General features: G+C 42.6%; 1 protein-coding gene across 1 annotated transcript in view; it reads right to left on the bottom strand.

Moving 5' to 3' along the window:
- PPP1R14C (protein phosphatase 1 regulatory inhibitor subunit 14C) overlaps positions 1-16,264 on the bottom strand; it is an 81,582-nt gene that overhangs the window by 18,096 nt on the left and 47,222 nt on the right. The window contains exons 2-3 of the mRNA XM_034991001.1: positions 8,158-8,241; positions 6,774-6,806 (exon numbers count right to left, since the gene is read on the bottom strand). Coding sequence (XP_034846892.1) covers positions 6,774-6,806; positions 8,158-8,241 — 117 coding nt within the window. The remainder of the gene's footprint in view (positions 1-6,773; positions 6,807-8,157; positions 8,242-16,264) is intronic.

The following is a 16,264-nucleotide window of genomic DNA, read 5'->3' as shown; positions in this document are numbered from 1 at the left end:
CCCAGTCCTTCATTACTTACCTGCCTAATTACGCTAAAACATAATAAGGTTTTCCTAGCCAGCAGCTACAGCCACTAGAATGTCATTTTCATTGATTGCAGGCTTTCTTTGGAAGCTCCCAATGCTCTGACTCTTCCGAAACCTTGTTCTGAAGGTGACAGATTCCAACGAGTGTATTTCAACTCATTAATCCAGCATTCAAGCTCTCTTTCTCATCCCAGCCCCACATTGCAGTCTTTTTTGAGGAAACCCCATGAGACCCGAGAAGAAAAAAGGTTCCTCTGCATGGAGTCACTCTGAGCCGTTTAAACGGAGTGAAATGGCTACTTCCTTGTCTTTCCCTAGCAACCATGGATCCACTCAAATCACATTCCAATTAGGCAATTTGGTAACTAACTTGGAAAACCATGGGATAAGCAGACATCCTGGCATTTCTGTCCTTTTATTCCTATTTTAATAACCTTTGAGCACTTAATTCTCACCATAGTTAATTGTGAACTTAGGAAAGACTGTTTTTTCAATGGACGCCCGGGTTCACTGCTTTATCTAAGTCCCTAGATTCGTTATAGGCACAAAGATGTTCAATAAACATTTGTTGAGCAAATGAATAGAGAGAAGAGAGCAAAATGCCAAGCCATGTCTCCTCTAGTCACACACGCAGGCTTTCCGTGTTATAAATACCCAGTCTATCTTTTCTCTCCACTGCAATCAGCTCAGAACAGGAGCTCTGAGCACTACCATTACTTCCATGTATACATAGCTGAACAATATTTTGCAGGACAGGTTAAAATGCTAAATGGAGCGAGACTGATGTGAGCAGGATGAGTTAACAATGGCCCCCACAAAAGTCGGTCAGAAAAGTGAGATGCAGTCACCATGACAGCATGGCGAAAGAAGGAGATCCTGCCTTCCTACCATCATCACGGGGAGAACAGAGCAATCCTGCCTTTCCAAAACCACTGGTCAATTTCTATTGCAAACCACGATCAGACATCCATTTCCTGCACCATTGTGTGTCGGTGACATTTCTGTGACCCGACACATTACTGGGATCCAGAAATGCCTCTCACCACCTATTCACAGATTTAGTCATCCTGCATAAAACCCTGATGCATATCAACCTACAGGCTCTGATTGCTAAATGCACAGGAAAAAAATATGATGTTTATCAGAGAACAATGGCACAGCCATCATCAACTATAAAAAGTGATTTCTATGAGTCCATTGACCAGACTGACAACTCCCCTAACAGATGGTAAGACAGATGCCCTCAAGCCCACATTAAATGCATTTTCTGTCCACCATATCAGTACAATGGCAGTGCTCCTATGTGACTCTAAGATTTGAAAACCATGCAAAGTAATAATGAGAAATAGGAAAAGAAGCTTCTCCCTAGCCTGGCTAGCTAGCTCCAACACCTCATCTCAGATTTCTGTAATGTCCACCAGGCTGCCACTCCTGATCATTCAAATCCAAATATTAGCCAAAATTAAATTACTCCTTTTCTTCTTGCATTATATAGAAACATTATTTTTCTACATTTAAATCAGCTCTATTTTAATATCAGCTACATCAGAAATGTCATTTACTCAAGGGGAAAAAATTAAAACACCATTCTTACTAATCAACCACAAATACATTAGTGTGGTGACCACAATTATACTGCTATGTTTTGAAAGGTCCAAGTCAGAAAAGATTTGCGCATCAGGAGTCCACAGCTAGGAATCTGAATCAAAATGAGAAAATACAAGTTCTTTTCTGATTAGCCAGGGTCCCACATGGACCCAAATCATCTGACAACACAAAAAAACATTCACTTCTGTGAAATTAGCAAGTTCTTTAAAGTGCACTCTTCAAATTGAATAATTCAAGAATATCATCATTGGCAAACTGGGGCATTTTGCATATTTAATATGGAATGGAGAAGTACTACCTTATATAGAACCAGATTCAACTAGCATGTGTCAAGCTTTATGCTATGTGCTTTTGTGCATATCCTGACTTGTCCAATTATTAATTATATCACCTTAGACAAATGACATAGCCCTTCAATGTCTCAAATTCCTGATAACAATAGTGTCAACCTCACAGTTTTTTTGTGAAGAAGAAATAAGTTAATATATGTGATATACTTAGATCGGTCCCTGACATGTGCTTAGTAATTATTTAGCTATTATTATTGTTATTACTATCTCTAAAATTATCAGTGCAAACAATTGTTACTAAAACCCGGAGAGGTGGTTATTACCTCCATTTTATAGAGGAGGAAATGGAGGCGCAGAGAGGTTGAGAAAATCGCTGAAAGTCACACATACGTAGTGCTGGTGCTCACATAAAACTCTTGTCTTAGACGGTGCCTGGGTGGCTCAGTCAGTTGAGCATCTGACTCTTGATTTTGACTCATGTCATGATCTCAAGGTCCTGGGATCAAGCCCTGGGTGGGGTTCCATGCTCATCAGGGAGTCTGCTTGAGGATTTTTCTCCCTCTCCCCCTTCCCCACTCGCATGTGCACTCTCTCTTTCTCTCTCTCAAATAAATAAATAAATTTTTTTAAAAAAGACTCTTGTCTTAAAGTCCACTCTTCCCATCACCCACCCCCACCTCAGCAAGACTATAAATAAATGTCCCTGATTCAGCAAAGACGTCTTCTTTACATTTGTAACTTCAAAGTGACATAAAATTGTATGCAAAATCCTTTGATCAAAAAATAGCACCTTCAGAGAGGACTACTCTAAAAAGAACATTGTTAATTGGTAGGCACTTATTTGAGATAGGACAAAGTCCTTTAATGTCCTAAATGTCTTTCTAAGTCAAGTAGCTTAGGAAGCCAGGCAGGGGGAAAGAATGAGCACAAGATGAGATGTTCTGAAACTTGCGGTTGAGTCCTTCCTCCCTTTGCTTACTGCTGTGAGATCATAGACAAGATAACCTAACTTTCTTCTTCAAGTCATGATTGTGAGGATTAAATAAGATAGTGCTTGTTACAGTGATGCGAACTCTAGAGCTTTGGGAAAATAATAAGCTATGATTTTTATCATCATAACCCACTGCCAACCTTTTCTGAAATGACCCCTTTAATGGATGATTGAACTTGACTGAAATTCCTTAGCATTTTTCACCATTTCCATTTCTAGAAACCATGAGCTAAAGAACACAGAGATGTTCACATGTAAACACCTTTCCTTCTTTCTTCCTTTGGAACTCCAAAGAGTATTCAAATATTACATCTTTCATCTTTTAAAACTCCTTATAAAAACCAGATGAGGAATACTTTTGTTCTGGGGGAAGCAAGACTCACCATTTTCATTCAACTGCATGGCTGTTAACAAGTATGAATGTTTTGCTTCCTAGATACTGAAACAACTGGAAGAGAATAGGGCTCATGAAAGTCGAACCTTTCTTACCTAAATACCAGAACATGAACTGTCCCACTAGGAGGAGAAGCGAAGAAGAAGGGTATGATTAAGTGAGTAAATGGCATGTCTACACCTACCCGTCTGGATCTACTCTCAGCAGCAACCCTCCTACCCCCACATCACATGTGAATTCAGTGATACAATCTATCACCTTTTTTGACTATTTTACTATTCTTGTTTAACCTTTCACAACAATATAAGTCTCTAAATATCTAACTAATTTAACTCTTTTTTGAAAATATTTTATATATTTATTTGAGAGAGGGGGGGAGAGCACAGAGGGAGAGGGAGAAGCAGACTCCCCGCCTAGCAGAGAGCCCAACACAGGGCTCGATCCCAGGACCCTGAGATCATGACCTGAGCTAAAGGCAGATGTTTAACCAACTGAGCCACCCAGGCACCCCTAATTAATTTAACTCTTATATTAATTCCCCCAGATAACTATAAATAGGTTCTTTTCCCAAAAAACCTAATGGTGAGGTCTCTTGCCTCCATCCTGTTCTTGTTTCCAGAAAGCCTCTAATCAAACTATTAACTCCTCAAGGAGTTTAGATAGTCAAACTCTTACAAAAACAAAACCCAAATCTTTTTGTAAAAAGATGTCCAAATAGCAACATTTTGAGTGGGGACCACTTCCTACACACACACACACACACACACACACACACACACACACACCCCACTAAAAAAAAAATTTGATTTGCAACCTGGTCATCCATGGTGAGACCCACCAATAGACAAGATGTGTTCACGTTACACAGATTCAATCAGTTTACTGGCTCCTAACACTCATGGACACACTGCCAAAAAATCAGCAAAGACAGATGAAAACAGAAAGAAAAAAAGTGAGATTCAGAGAAAACAGAGACAATGCAGAGAGCAGAAAAATCTTAAAAATAAAAACAGAAATTAAACATTTGATTAATATCCTCAAAGAGAAAAAAAATTATAAAATGTGTCCATGAAACAAGAAGAAATAGTAAAGCAAAATAGTGAACAGAGAACAAGAAGGTGCTCTTAACTATTAAAAAAAAAAAACAGATGAAATTTTAAAATATCAATAAATGGGCTAGAAAATAAAGTCAGAAATCTTTCAGTAAGCAGAACAAAATATCAAGGAGAGGGACAACAAAAGGAAAAAGATAAGAAATCAGAGGCTCCATCTAAAAGATGTAACATCTAAGTAACAGGAGAGCCAATATTATAGAATACTGAGGAAGAAACTGATAAAAAATCATAATAAATAAATAATATTTTTTTAAGAATTGAAAGACATATATCTTCAGACTAAAAGAGTTTGCAAAGTACCCAGCACATGATAAAAAAAGGACCCACACTGAGGCATATCACTGTAAAATTTCAAAGTGTGGCGATAATCCTAAAGTTAATTGAGGGGGGAAAAATAGGTCACATACAAAGCTCTGAGAATGGAAGTGGCATCAGACTTTTTAATATGAGAAATGACAAAATAGGATAATGCCTTAAAATTGAGTTTTAATAATAAATTTTATCCCAGAATTCTATATCATCAAAACTATTAATCAAGATACATTTTCATTCATAAAAAGATTCAAAACATTTACCTTCTATGCATCTTTTCCCCAAAAGCTACTGGAGGATGTACTCCCGCAAAAATGAGGAAGATTGGGACTTAAGAAACAAAGTATCTAACCGGACAACAGTGAACAAAAATCTTATTACAGTAGCTACTCAATAGACCCAGAGAATAACTTCTCCAGATTGTTGCATAGGGGCACCAGGAGGAAAGTCTGGGGTGGGGGCATAGTAATGACAGGTTTGAATATACAGAAAAGATACTACATGCTTAACAAAGATATTGGAGAGTTCAACAAAAAATAGCAATAGGTACTAGACAAAAATAAAAGACAAGAAACTATCAATTCCAGGAAAAACAAAGCTATACAGAAAAGGAGACATGGTCATATTTATTTCACTGTTTGGCTTAGCAGTGAAAAATACCTGTTTAAATAATAATACTATAAACCTTGACCATTGATTCAACAAAATTCTGGTCAATAACTTTATTAAGGGGATGGAGGGAAATGAATTATGTGGAGAGTGAGAGAGCTATCATATTTCCCTTTAAGCCAATAAATGAAAAAAATAAATAGCAATTGCATATTTAGGAATACAAGAGTAAATAGTAGGAAAACAGCCAAAAGTATTGATGTATAAAACCACTTGAATATAAAATATAAATATAAAATATATACCTTTAGGAAGAGGGACTGAAGAATAGGAAAGGCAATGTTACTTTTCCTTTATAAGCCTAGTTGTATTTTTGGCTTTCAAAACTATGAGTATATACTACATTAATTAAAAAATATATTTAATAACTTTATAATTTTAAAATTAGAATTAAAAATCTCTATGACTGCAAGACACAATCAGCATAAAGGAACACTGGAGACTATAAGAATAAGGCTCAAATAAGTAATTGGTCTCAAGCCAAATGATCACAAAACACCCTAGTCATTTTAATCTTACACACTCTTGTGGAAGTATGCTTTCCTCTCACTTTGTAATTATATCACTTCAAAAAATCAGAAGTCCTACCACCATTGCTTTGATGTTGCAAAAAACATCTGATGGATCTTCTAATTTCTCTGATTTATCACAGGAACAAATGAAAAGGACTTCCTTTACCAATCTTTTCATGACTGATCAAATCCTTAATTTCTACACCATGCTTTCACTCTTTGGAATATACCTTAAATGCTTTGGTCTAATCAAACTAATACCCACTGTTTTTTATACTAATATTTATCCACTTGATGATAAATACACAAACAAAGCATAAAATTTCTTCTTCCAATAAAGACAATTCTTCTGAATGACAGATTTCACTTTAAGCTTCTTAAAAATGCATATCTATATACTAAAAGAATGTATTCTCCAGTTATAAATCTAACACTTTTATTAAAATGATTCCAAACCCTCTCACAATTACCTTTGAATTTGGCTTTTAGGGATAATTGGGTGATGGTCATTAAGGAGGGCACTTGATGTAATGGGTGTCATATGCAACTGATGAATCACTAAATTCTACCCCTGAAACTAGTAATACAGTATATGTTAACTAAATTGAATTTAAATAAAGAATTAAAAAAAAAAAAAAGACAAGCAACACACCCAATTCCATTAGTTTTAAGTCTTCCTGAACCAGGTATGCTTGGGCATTCATTTAAGGAAGTTAATAGTAGTCAAGCATGCATTTCACTTATGGATAATAATCACTAACCAAATCATGTATTCTTGTTTGGCTTTAAAAATACACAAATTGGTTTAATAAAAATGAATTCAAACACGGCATTTAGGAAAAGCGATTTCTTTACCTCTGTTGGTTTGTAGCAGTCTACAAGAGCTTCCTAGAATGAAATACACAGAAGGTAAGTTTGATTATTTGAAAATTCAGTATCAATTAAAAATCATTTTATCTTCATGGTGTTATTCTACACATGGTAAATCCAGATTTCATATCAACAATCTAGAATCGCACTTTATTTCAGCACCCGTTGGGTCATCTTGAAGATATCAAAAGTTGTACCTTCCTAGGCACGAATTCAGAACACACGTGCACCTTCCCTTTGGCCTACCAACTGCTTAATAATAAACTGCATATGCTTAAGTTGAGACAGCCTGTGGGAAATGGTAATAATCACCCCTGACATGGAAAGCCAGGGGCCTGGCTGCAATTCAACCACAAACCACCTTGTCACACCTCTGCAGGCCTCAGTGTCCCCACCTGGAAACCAAAGCGGATGGCCTAAGTAGCTAAAGCCCCTTTGAAGTTCTCAATTTTAAAAAACCTCTTATATGTCATTACATTTTGTACAGATCTGGTGCCTGCTTTATTGTTTTTTAACTTTTGTAACTAGATGCTATCATGTCCCAACTAAATTTACAAACAAGAAATAATCATTAAGCTGAGACTGTTCACCACATGAGGGACACAAGTAATCATTAACACATTGAACACATTAATACATTAAAATGTGCCCTTTAATTGCCCTTAGAGATGACTTGCCATTGGTGATGACCAACAGCCATTAACAGTAATCATCAGTGAACATTAAGAACAATGACAGGTCAGAAGCTAATTGGTTTTAGAAACTCCCAAATGCAAATTTTAAAATGATAGATTTGACCTCCTGTGAGAAAGGAAATAAATGTCGATTTGCTCTGGACTGAGGAAACAGGAGACAGCTCAACATCCACTGGTGTACTAGAAGGCTACCAGGTGAGCATACTCTAATAATATGTCTTTTATTAGATTGTAAACGATCTTCTCTAGAAACTGATTCCATGGGTGACAATAATCCACAACCGTGAGACCAGAGTCCTGGGTTTGGGTACTCTGGGTCTGGCTCAGCATCTCTTCCTCTCACATAACTGTGGCACATCGCTTCCTTTCCTGGCAAATGAATTTCTGGAAGCAGAACCGGCTCTTTCTCCAAGAAGAGATAGCTACGGAAGCGCATACCTGGTAGGTGGTTTGAGAACTGACCCGGTAGATTCAAGGCCTGCTTTACCATCAGAGACGCAGTGCAGGGGGACGGATACCTAGCACCCCACTGCTTTCCTCTCAGCAAACTGCCGTTGCTCAAGTCCTGGAGCTAACACCGCCCTAGGGCAGGATCAGTGTATGCCAGGTTCGGGAGACTCAAGCCAATTCAAGCATCCAAGACTGGCAAGTTCTAGATTTTGAAAGCTGCTTACCCGTAACTTTAAAGCTCTCTCTTCTTCACTGTCTGCATCAAGAAGATCATCAATGTCAATTTCTACTTCTGGCATTTCTTCTTCCTGGGGGGAGCAAATAGAAAGGCATTCTATTTAGTGAGCAACTACATTGCACCAAACCAATTTAGTTAACTTAAATAAATAACTAGATCATTAATGAAGGGTGGAGGTCAACAACTGGGGGGGAGGAGAGACCAAAAGGTACAGGAGGGAAAGGAGGAGAAGGGGAGGAAGTAGGAGAAAGAGAGAAAGAGGGGAGAAAGGAGAAGCCAGAAGAAAACGGAAGAAAAGGAGGGAGGGGGTAAGAGGAAAGAAGAGGGGGAAAAGGAAGGGAGAGGGGAGAGGGAGCAAAGAAGATTTAAGAGTCACGAAGCAGTAGAAAGCAGTATTTCAAAGATGACAACTTCCTACGTTCTGGTAGAAAACTACAATTATGAGGCTAGCATGGGACTCAGCAGATTACAGAAAGAGCAGTGAGAGTTGCAGCTTCTTACCCAACATCTACCCTTTGCTTGGTGGCTACCTGATCTTTATTCCAGATCCGCATCTCCCTTCACAGCTCTGGGTCTGGGGGAACCTGATTCCGCAGATTTCTGAGGCATGGTGCTTGGGTCAGGATCACCCAGCTCCAACTACTGACTCCAGAGAGCCCAGGAAATCCAACGGAGACCCGAGGGGGTGCTGGGAAAAGATGCTCTTTCCACAAGAAGCATCCCTGCTCGCTCCTTCTAAACTGAAAGTGGAAAGGGGAAGCTCTTAGCCATAAATTACTGGCAGCCATCCTGCAACTACAAAGGGAGTGATCCTGATTCATGGTGGCCAGAGCAAGGAGAAAGAAGAACTCAGCGTCCTGGACAAGTCACTGAGTCACTGAGTCAAAACCACCTCTGAAGCCCACCTACCTTTAAGTAAATCCCTATTCCTATTTCAGCCAACGTGAGTGAAGTGTAATATTCCTGCAACCAAAGACACCCAATCCAGAACAGAGGGCAAGAAAGTCCGGCTGGAATGTGGTGAAAGACGTCCCCAATTTGGAATCTGTACTTCCACCCCAGAGTAGGTCTTTGCTACCTCTTATTTCTATTGTCTGATCTGCGCCATTCTGAGAACACTGAAATATAATCACATTTAGGAAAGTGCTACAATTTTGCGTGTCACCTTCCCAGTAGGAGTCACCTCCTCCCCAGCTCCTCCCTGTCACAGGGATTTTCTGCAGAAGCTAGAGAGAGACCTTTATGAAGGACATCTGGGCTTAGCCACCTGGTGCTGGCTGCATCACCTGGTCTTCAAGAGCAAGGCTCACTTCCTGAGTATCTCCTTTCTAGTAAAATGCATTTACTAATAGTGCTCAACCATTCTTTTTTTTTCTATTCCAATACAAAAGAGGACCCAAGCGTTTGGAGGAAACTAAGGAATATGATACACTGCTGTGAAATGATGAATGTATATACTGGTCTTGACCCCTGGTTCCTGGCACAGAGCTCCTAAAACCCTTATGAATGGGGGTGCCAACATTTGTTCTAACATTTAGTGTCTGATCTCAGTTCCTGACATAGAGCTCTTAAATCCCTTAGAATTTCCTGGCTGGTAGGAACATCTTGAGTCCTAATGAGGTGACTCTTGGTGGGCTCCTGGATGGGGGCTGGTCACAAGAAAGACCAAACCATGAATAGAAGTTTGGAACTTTCCACCATACCCCTCACCCATCCTCCCAGAAGGGGAGAGGGGCTGGAAATGGAGGTAGGTACAGATGTGGCCTCTATCCAGGCTGAGGATGCTGGGAGGATCCCAAGGCTGCACTCCGTGGTCAGGACGCTGGGAAAGAGCACACTGGATGTGCGTGCTGCTTCCCTCCATCCATGGCTATCAGCCTCCCTGTCCGCCACCACATTCCCCCCCTGCCCCCACCATGCTGGCGCTCTGTCACTCTGAGCTGCCCGTGCCCCACTTCCTATTTTTGTGTGTATGTGAAATCCAGGCTGAAAGGAATCATTTAGGAAGCCACAGATGGTAGTACAGCTCTCAAGGGTCTATTAGACTTTCCACAGTGAAAGGACAGGTGGGAACTGAAACATCAACAGAGAATCTCACTGGATTCTGAAACAGCCAGCAGCCCACAAACACAGGCCACAGCTGGGGAGCCCCAGTGTGGGCGGAGCCCACAGGGAACCTCCCCAGGCCAATGAATGCCGAACCAATGGCCACCAGCCCCTCCGAGCAGAGCCCAGCGCACACTGGGTTATGTTCTGGTAAATGTGGTTAGAGATTATTTCGGTTACATCCACAGCACAGTGTAGCTTTAAAAACTACCATATAAGGCCAAAATACCCACAGCCAGTTTTAGCTGATTCTACCCAAGAAAAGCTAAGTGAAAGAAAGAAGCCCACAGGTTTCTAGCTAACGATCTACACAGAATCCTCCTCAGTTTCTCCACTCCTTCCCCAAAACAGTCGTGTGGGTTTGGCATTAATATTAGGTGTGAACACAAAGTCTATATTTAAGTTAAGGTTCAATGTCCTCGAGCACAGGAAGCAAGATATAGAACCTGCTCAAGGAGTCACAGCTAAGGGAAGCCCAATGTCTGCTATTCTTGAAGGAAATGAAAGAGTAAGTAAATAATGCTCTCCTCAGAACAGTACAGCAATGCGTTTCCCTGCAAACATTATCCAGCTTTGATGCCCTGCCAAATTCGGTCAAATGGGCCCTCACTTGTGCAGCAACGCAGAGTCCCACCCACGCGGGAGGCATCTGCAATACTCTCATTAGGAATGCACTCAGCTCTTCCTCAGATGCTACATTTGGCCCATTTTCTCCAACCCTCGAGATCTGGGCTGTCCAATATGGCAACCACATGTGGTATTTTCAGTACAATTCACTAAATGAAATACAATTAAAAATTCAGTTCCTCAGTCACATCAGCCACATTTTAGTGCCCAGGGGCCACATGTGGCCTGTGGCTCCTGCACAGATGTAGACCCTTTCATTCCATTGGACAGGACTGCCCTAGAGTCCACTTACCCCCTGGCCCAGACATTGGGAAGCAAAGCCTCCTTCCCTCTCAAAGGAGCTTGACAGGAGTAAAGAAAATGCCCCGCATCACAAGGTCACTACCATTACCAAGGGTATGTGGCAGGGAGAACCTAGGCTTGGCTTTCCTGGTGCGAACTGTCTTCACCAACTGAGTAATTATAACAATTATTGGGCATGCACACTTTCTACCAACCTATGATGCTTCTCATTACCCCCACCCTGATCTGTCAATAGCTAGGAGTCCGAGCTCAGCATGCATGCCAGGAGGGTGGAGCAAGGGTGTGTTCTGAAGGTCGGTGATGCCAAAACCAAACCATGGGGCACAATGACATAGAGACATGGGTCATGGAGGTACACATGGGAGAGTCCTGGGGAGCAAAGACTGATCTAGTATCAAGTAGAGAATCCTATGTATATTTGGTATTTAAAATATCTAATGAGGAGTGCAGAAATATTCTACATTTGATTGAAGTACTCTTTAGCGCTTTTAAATGTATGGAGCAGTGTCACTGAATAAATAACTTTAGTGATAGATCACATCGTTGACAAAGGAGTAACCACAGCTACAGCTCACTCTGATGTCCCAGAGTTTAGTTGCGTTTGAGGATTTCCCCACATTAAAAGTAGATCAGTGGTAATGGTGACAGTAAGTGAAACAATATCTTCAGGGTCCCTTGTCCAAGTGAAATAGTGGTTCTGGTGACAGTAAGTGAAATCATCTCTTGAGGATCCCTGGGCTAAGTCACCAGCTAACATATCTCCCTTTTAGTCAGAGGCCTTCCTGTTGGTACCCAAAGAAAAAGCCCCTTGATCATGGCCATGCATCTTCCTGGTCATACATCTGTTGAGAATCCACTATATGCAAGGCATTGTGGGTCAGGCATTGTGAGACTCTGCCCAGGTGGGACTGTCAGTCTAAGCTCAAAACAAAATAACATGGCACCAAAAGAGAAAGACAAACCCCAAGTGCTTGAGAAATTAAGGAGAGGGAAACCTTCCACTGAGGGCTGCCTGGGAGGGTTTCACCAAGGAATGCATAAGCTAGCTTTGAGGAGTGGCAGGATTTGGACAGGATTAGAGGGGGAGGGAGATCACTCACAAAAGGCAAAATGGTACACAGGAGACAAAAATACAATGTGAGTTGTAAACATGGCTTGTAAAGAGGTCCTTGGCCTGGAAGTCACCCAGCTCTGTGCTGCCAATTTTAATGCCTGATGGCAAGCAGACAGGTAACAGAAATGAGCACTAAGGTAGCCTAGGGGCGCTATAAGGAGTAGTGGGGAGCATGGCAAACTGGAGAAAACATGCCCTGAAGAAAGACAGCAAAGAACACTCCATTCCTGCCAATTGTGACCTTCCTTTTAGGAACGTGTGCTTAGTGCCTCCAGATTTTCTAACTTTTCAGGAGAAGTTGAAAATACAGATTTTTAATATAAAACTATCACAATATTTTAAAAGCTGGTTAACAATTCCTTAAAATCCTGTAAAGGACAAACAAAATCCATCACCCTGCAGGCTGCAGTTTTTTCCTCATCCTGCAGAGACTAGTCCATGGAGGGCTCCAGAGCAAGGGTGGGAAATGCCTCAAGGGGAGCCCGCCCAGCTGCAGGGCTGAGGGCAAAGGGGAGGAGGTGAGGAGATGAGGAGGCTGCTGAGAAACACACACTCAGCCCAGCGTGAGCTAACCGGGCTTGAATGAGTTGTGGCAAGAACAAAAAGATCTTAAACCACGATTAACAGGGAGGGAAAACAGATGGCATTTGGAGCTGAGCTGGGTGGCAGATGAGGGAGAAGGAAAAGGTAAGAGAAAATCCAGGTTTCGAGCCCGAGAGGTGTTGGAGGAAAATGCAGTAATAAGGAGCACATCTGGGACCTGGAGGGCAGTTCACAACCAACAAGCAGTGCAGAGATAAGCCATGTGCAATACCCTCTCCCCCCAGCTCCCAGCCCGTGAGCAGATGTGCGAGCCGCAGGACCCCCACGGCGCCACCATAAAGGGACACACTGCAGGCCCAGCCCTGTGCAGGCAGAAGCTGTAGCCTGGAGGCGGCCGCCTCGGCTGGGAACACACAACAGGCCTGGGGATGGGGATGCACTCGGGCCACCCACACGGTCTCCCGAAGCACGGCCAGCCTGTGGAAACACACACACCCTCACGCACGTGCACACATACATATATGCGTCCCATGTGCATACACACACTCACACGCACACTCGTGCACCTACACTCATGCACTCACTCACATGCACCCACACCATAGTCTCACAAGCTCACACTCTCTCACATGCACGCACTCACATGCTCACGCACTCTCATGTGCACACACACTCACATACCATATGCACATACACTTCTAACCTGCCAGAAAATTTACACCATGAACCCTGTCAAGCGTGTTTGTATTAAAAAATATATATATACAAATGCTCACTTCTCTCCACAGCAGCGATGGGGGCAGGAATGCTTGAGATAAAACAGCTTGAACATGGATTGTTGTTTTCCAGCTCTGTGACCCACAGCCTAATGGCTCCCTGAATGTGCCAGAGGCTCATGGTTCTCAGCAAGTCCACAGCTCCAATAGGGCTGTGATCAGAGCCTGTGACCCTGGCAGCCCCGGACGGACACACGTGGGGCGGGACACGATCAGAGCCTGTGACCCTGGCAGCCCCGGACGGACACACGCGGGGCGGGACACGATCAGAGCCTGTGACCCTGGCAGCCACGGATGGACACACGCGGGGCGGGACACGATCAGAACCTGTGACCCTGGCAGCCCCGGAAGGATACACGCGGGGCAGGACATGCGGGGGGCAGGGGCAGGGGTGGGCAAGGGCCCATTCCCACAGCCAGCACTTCTGAGCACTCCCCCTGCTGTAAGTGCGCAGGGGACACTGGCTTAGGAAGAACAGAGGGGAGCTGAAGTCGAGGGATTCTGTGGGTTCCCTATGAAAAGATTTACATTCCATGTTTTCATTTTAATGACAATCCCAAAAATTTCTGTAAGCAAGCATATTTATTCTAAGAATCGTCTGGATGGGCATCCTTTAACCTTTAACTTGACTCTGTGTCTACACGTGGGCATCAGGCAGAATTCCTTTAACTGTCATGGGCTAATGAGTAATACCGAATAGATATAGTACCTGTTAGATTCATACCTTGGTGACTTATGCCCACCAGGTGAAGCCAGAAGACATCTCTTACAGGACGTGCAGGGGCAGGGCTGGGCCTCCTTCCTAACCTCGAAAGGAGTGACTTGGCCATCACACTAAATTCATGTTGTGTGCTTGAATTCCATCCACTGGGTGCTTTCTGGCTAATTTGCAATTTCGATTTGATTTTATAACTGGAAAAACCATAAGCATCAAGAGTTATGCTTGGTTTTAAGTGGCACAAATTTAAATATTATAATATTACATGTTTAAATCAGCCCTGGAAACTGCAAGAAATCTTTTCCACTTAAAAAAGGAGGCTAGCCTGCCCTTCGGCGCATCGCTGTGGAATTTCAAGACATTGGGGACAAAGAGGAGATCCTGGAAGCTTTCAGAAAGGAAACAGGTCACACAGGGGCAGGGAGAGAATCTGCGTCATCAGTCAAGGGAGCAGTAATTCCAAAATCCCATAGGGAAATGATTTCCAAACTGGATGCCTCCCTGCCCATAAACTGCCAACGAAGAGTCAGAGAAACACCACAGACATTTCAAGACACATCAGGTTTTACATCTTAATAGATTGGCCTCCCATCTGGGGAAGAAGTGTTCCAGCAAAACAATGAAATAAACTAGGAAAGGCATCTGTGCATCTGTGGTGGTAGATGGTGCAGGCTGGAGGGCATACTCTCAAATGAAGCCCAAGGAGGGAACCTGGGAGGCCAGGAAGTGAAGAACAAAGCACATGGGGCCTCAAAAGCTGGGAAGCTGAGCAGAAAGAATGGAGCCGAGCCTAATGGGTAACACGGGCTTGGGGACCACCTCACACCTGCCTGGGTGGCCAGGCATTCAGAGGGGCTGGAAGAGGATGGCCTCCCATGGAACCAAAATGGGGGAAACACGTGTAGGTCATCCCAGCTCCAACACCCTTGGTAAATGGTGTGATCCCATGTTACCAGTCTTTCCCTAATACCCACTTATTTTAAAATTTAAATAAGCTTCAAGGGTTGAAGCTGGCTCCGAGCCAAACAGTAATATCTCCCAAACTCTTCTCTCAAAAAAAAAAAAAAAAATGAAACAGCCTAACCAAACTTTATCCTATGGTAAAGGGATGGTTAAGATAATGTCCACAGAGGATGCTATTCTTGCTGCCCAGAAGAGCAAGTCTGTACCTCCCTTTATCCCACACACCCCACAGCTGAAGTTCATCTCTGGAGCACCCAGAGCACCCAGGCACTGTCACGACCCTCATCCACCTAGCACCCCACACAGAGCGCCACCCCATTCCTCTCGGGCAAGAAAACATGGTGTGATAAGGGTGAGCAACACTGACATTATTTTATAAACACCATAAACTATGTTTTAATTTGTCGAGAGTTCACTTGCTTGATTTGGTATTATCTTGCTAAAATCACTGAGCAAATTACTTGCCACACCGTCTCATGTCAGAGCAGCCCAGGGCACAGCTGCTGTCCTAACCATCAACAATAGAAAATGAATACCAACTCATAGATAGGAAGATTCACGTTACTGGTCTCATGAGATTATTCTAGAACTAGGCACATCTACAGCAAACGCTAAGAGCACCAGGCAGATCCATGTGACATCTGCTGACTGCATACCTACTACCTGCCAAGCACTTTCTAGATGCCAGAGAGAAAGAACAGACAACTGACAAAAATACCTGTTCTTGTGGAGATCAAACCCTGGTAGGGGAAGACAGACAATAAGCACGTAAGGACCACATACCACATAGCAAATGGTGATAAATACTTTAGAGAAAAAATAGGCAGAGGAGAGGGACAGGGAATAGCAAGGCTAGAATTTTACCTAGGGTGAGAGAAATATCTGAATAGAAGACCTTGAAGAGAGTAAGGGAAGCCAGGTCAGATGTCTGGAGGAAGACGTC

Source organism: Mirounga leonina, unplaced genomic scaffold (assembly GCF_011800145.1).
Source record: "Mirounga leonina isolate KUSES-001 unplaced genomic scaffold, KU_Mleo_1.0 Mir_53, whole genome shotgun sequence".
Taxonomy (NCBI): Eukaryota; Metazoa; Chordata; class Mammalia; order Carnivora; family Phocidae; genus Mirounga; species Mirounga leonina.
Note: the sequence above shows the minus strand (reverse complement) of the source record. Positions and strands in the feature narration are given on the sequence as shown.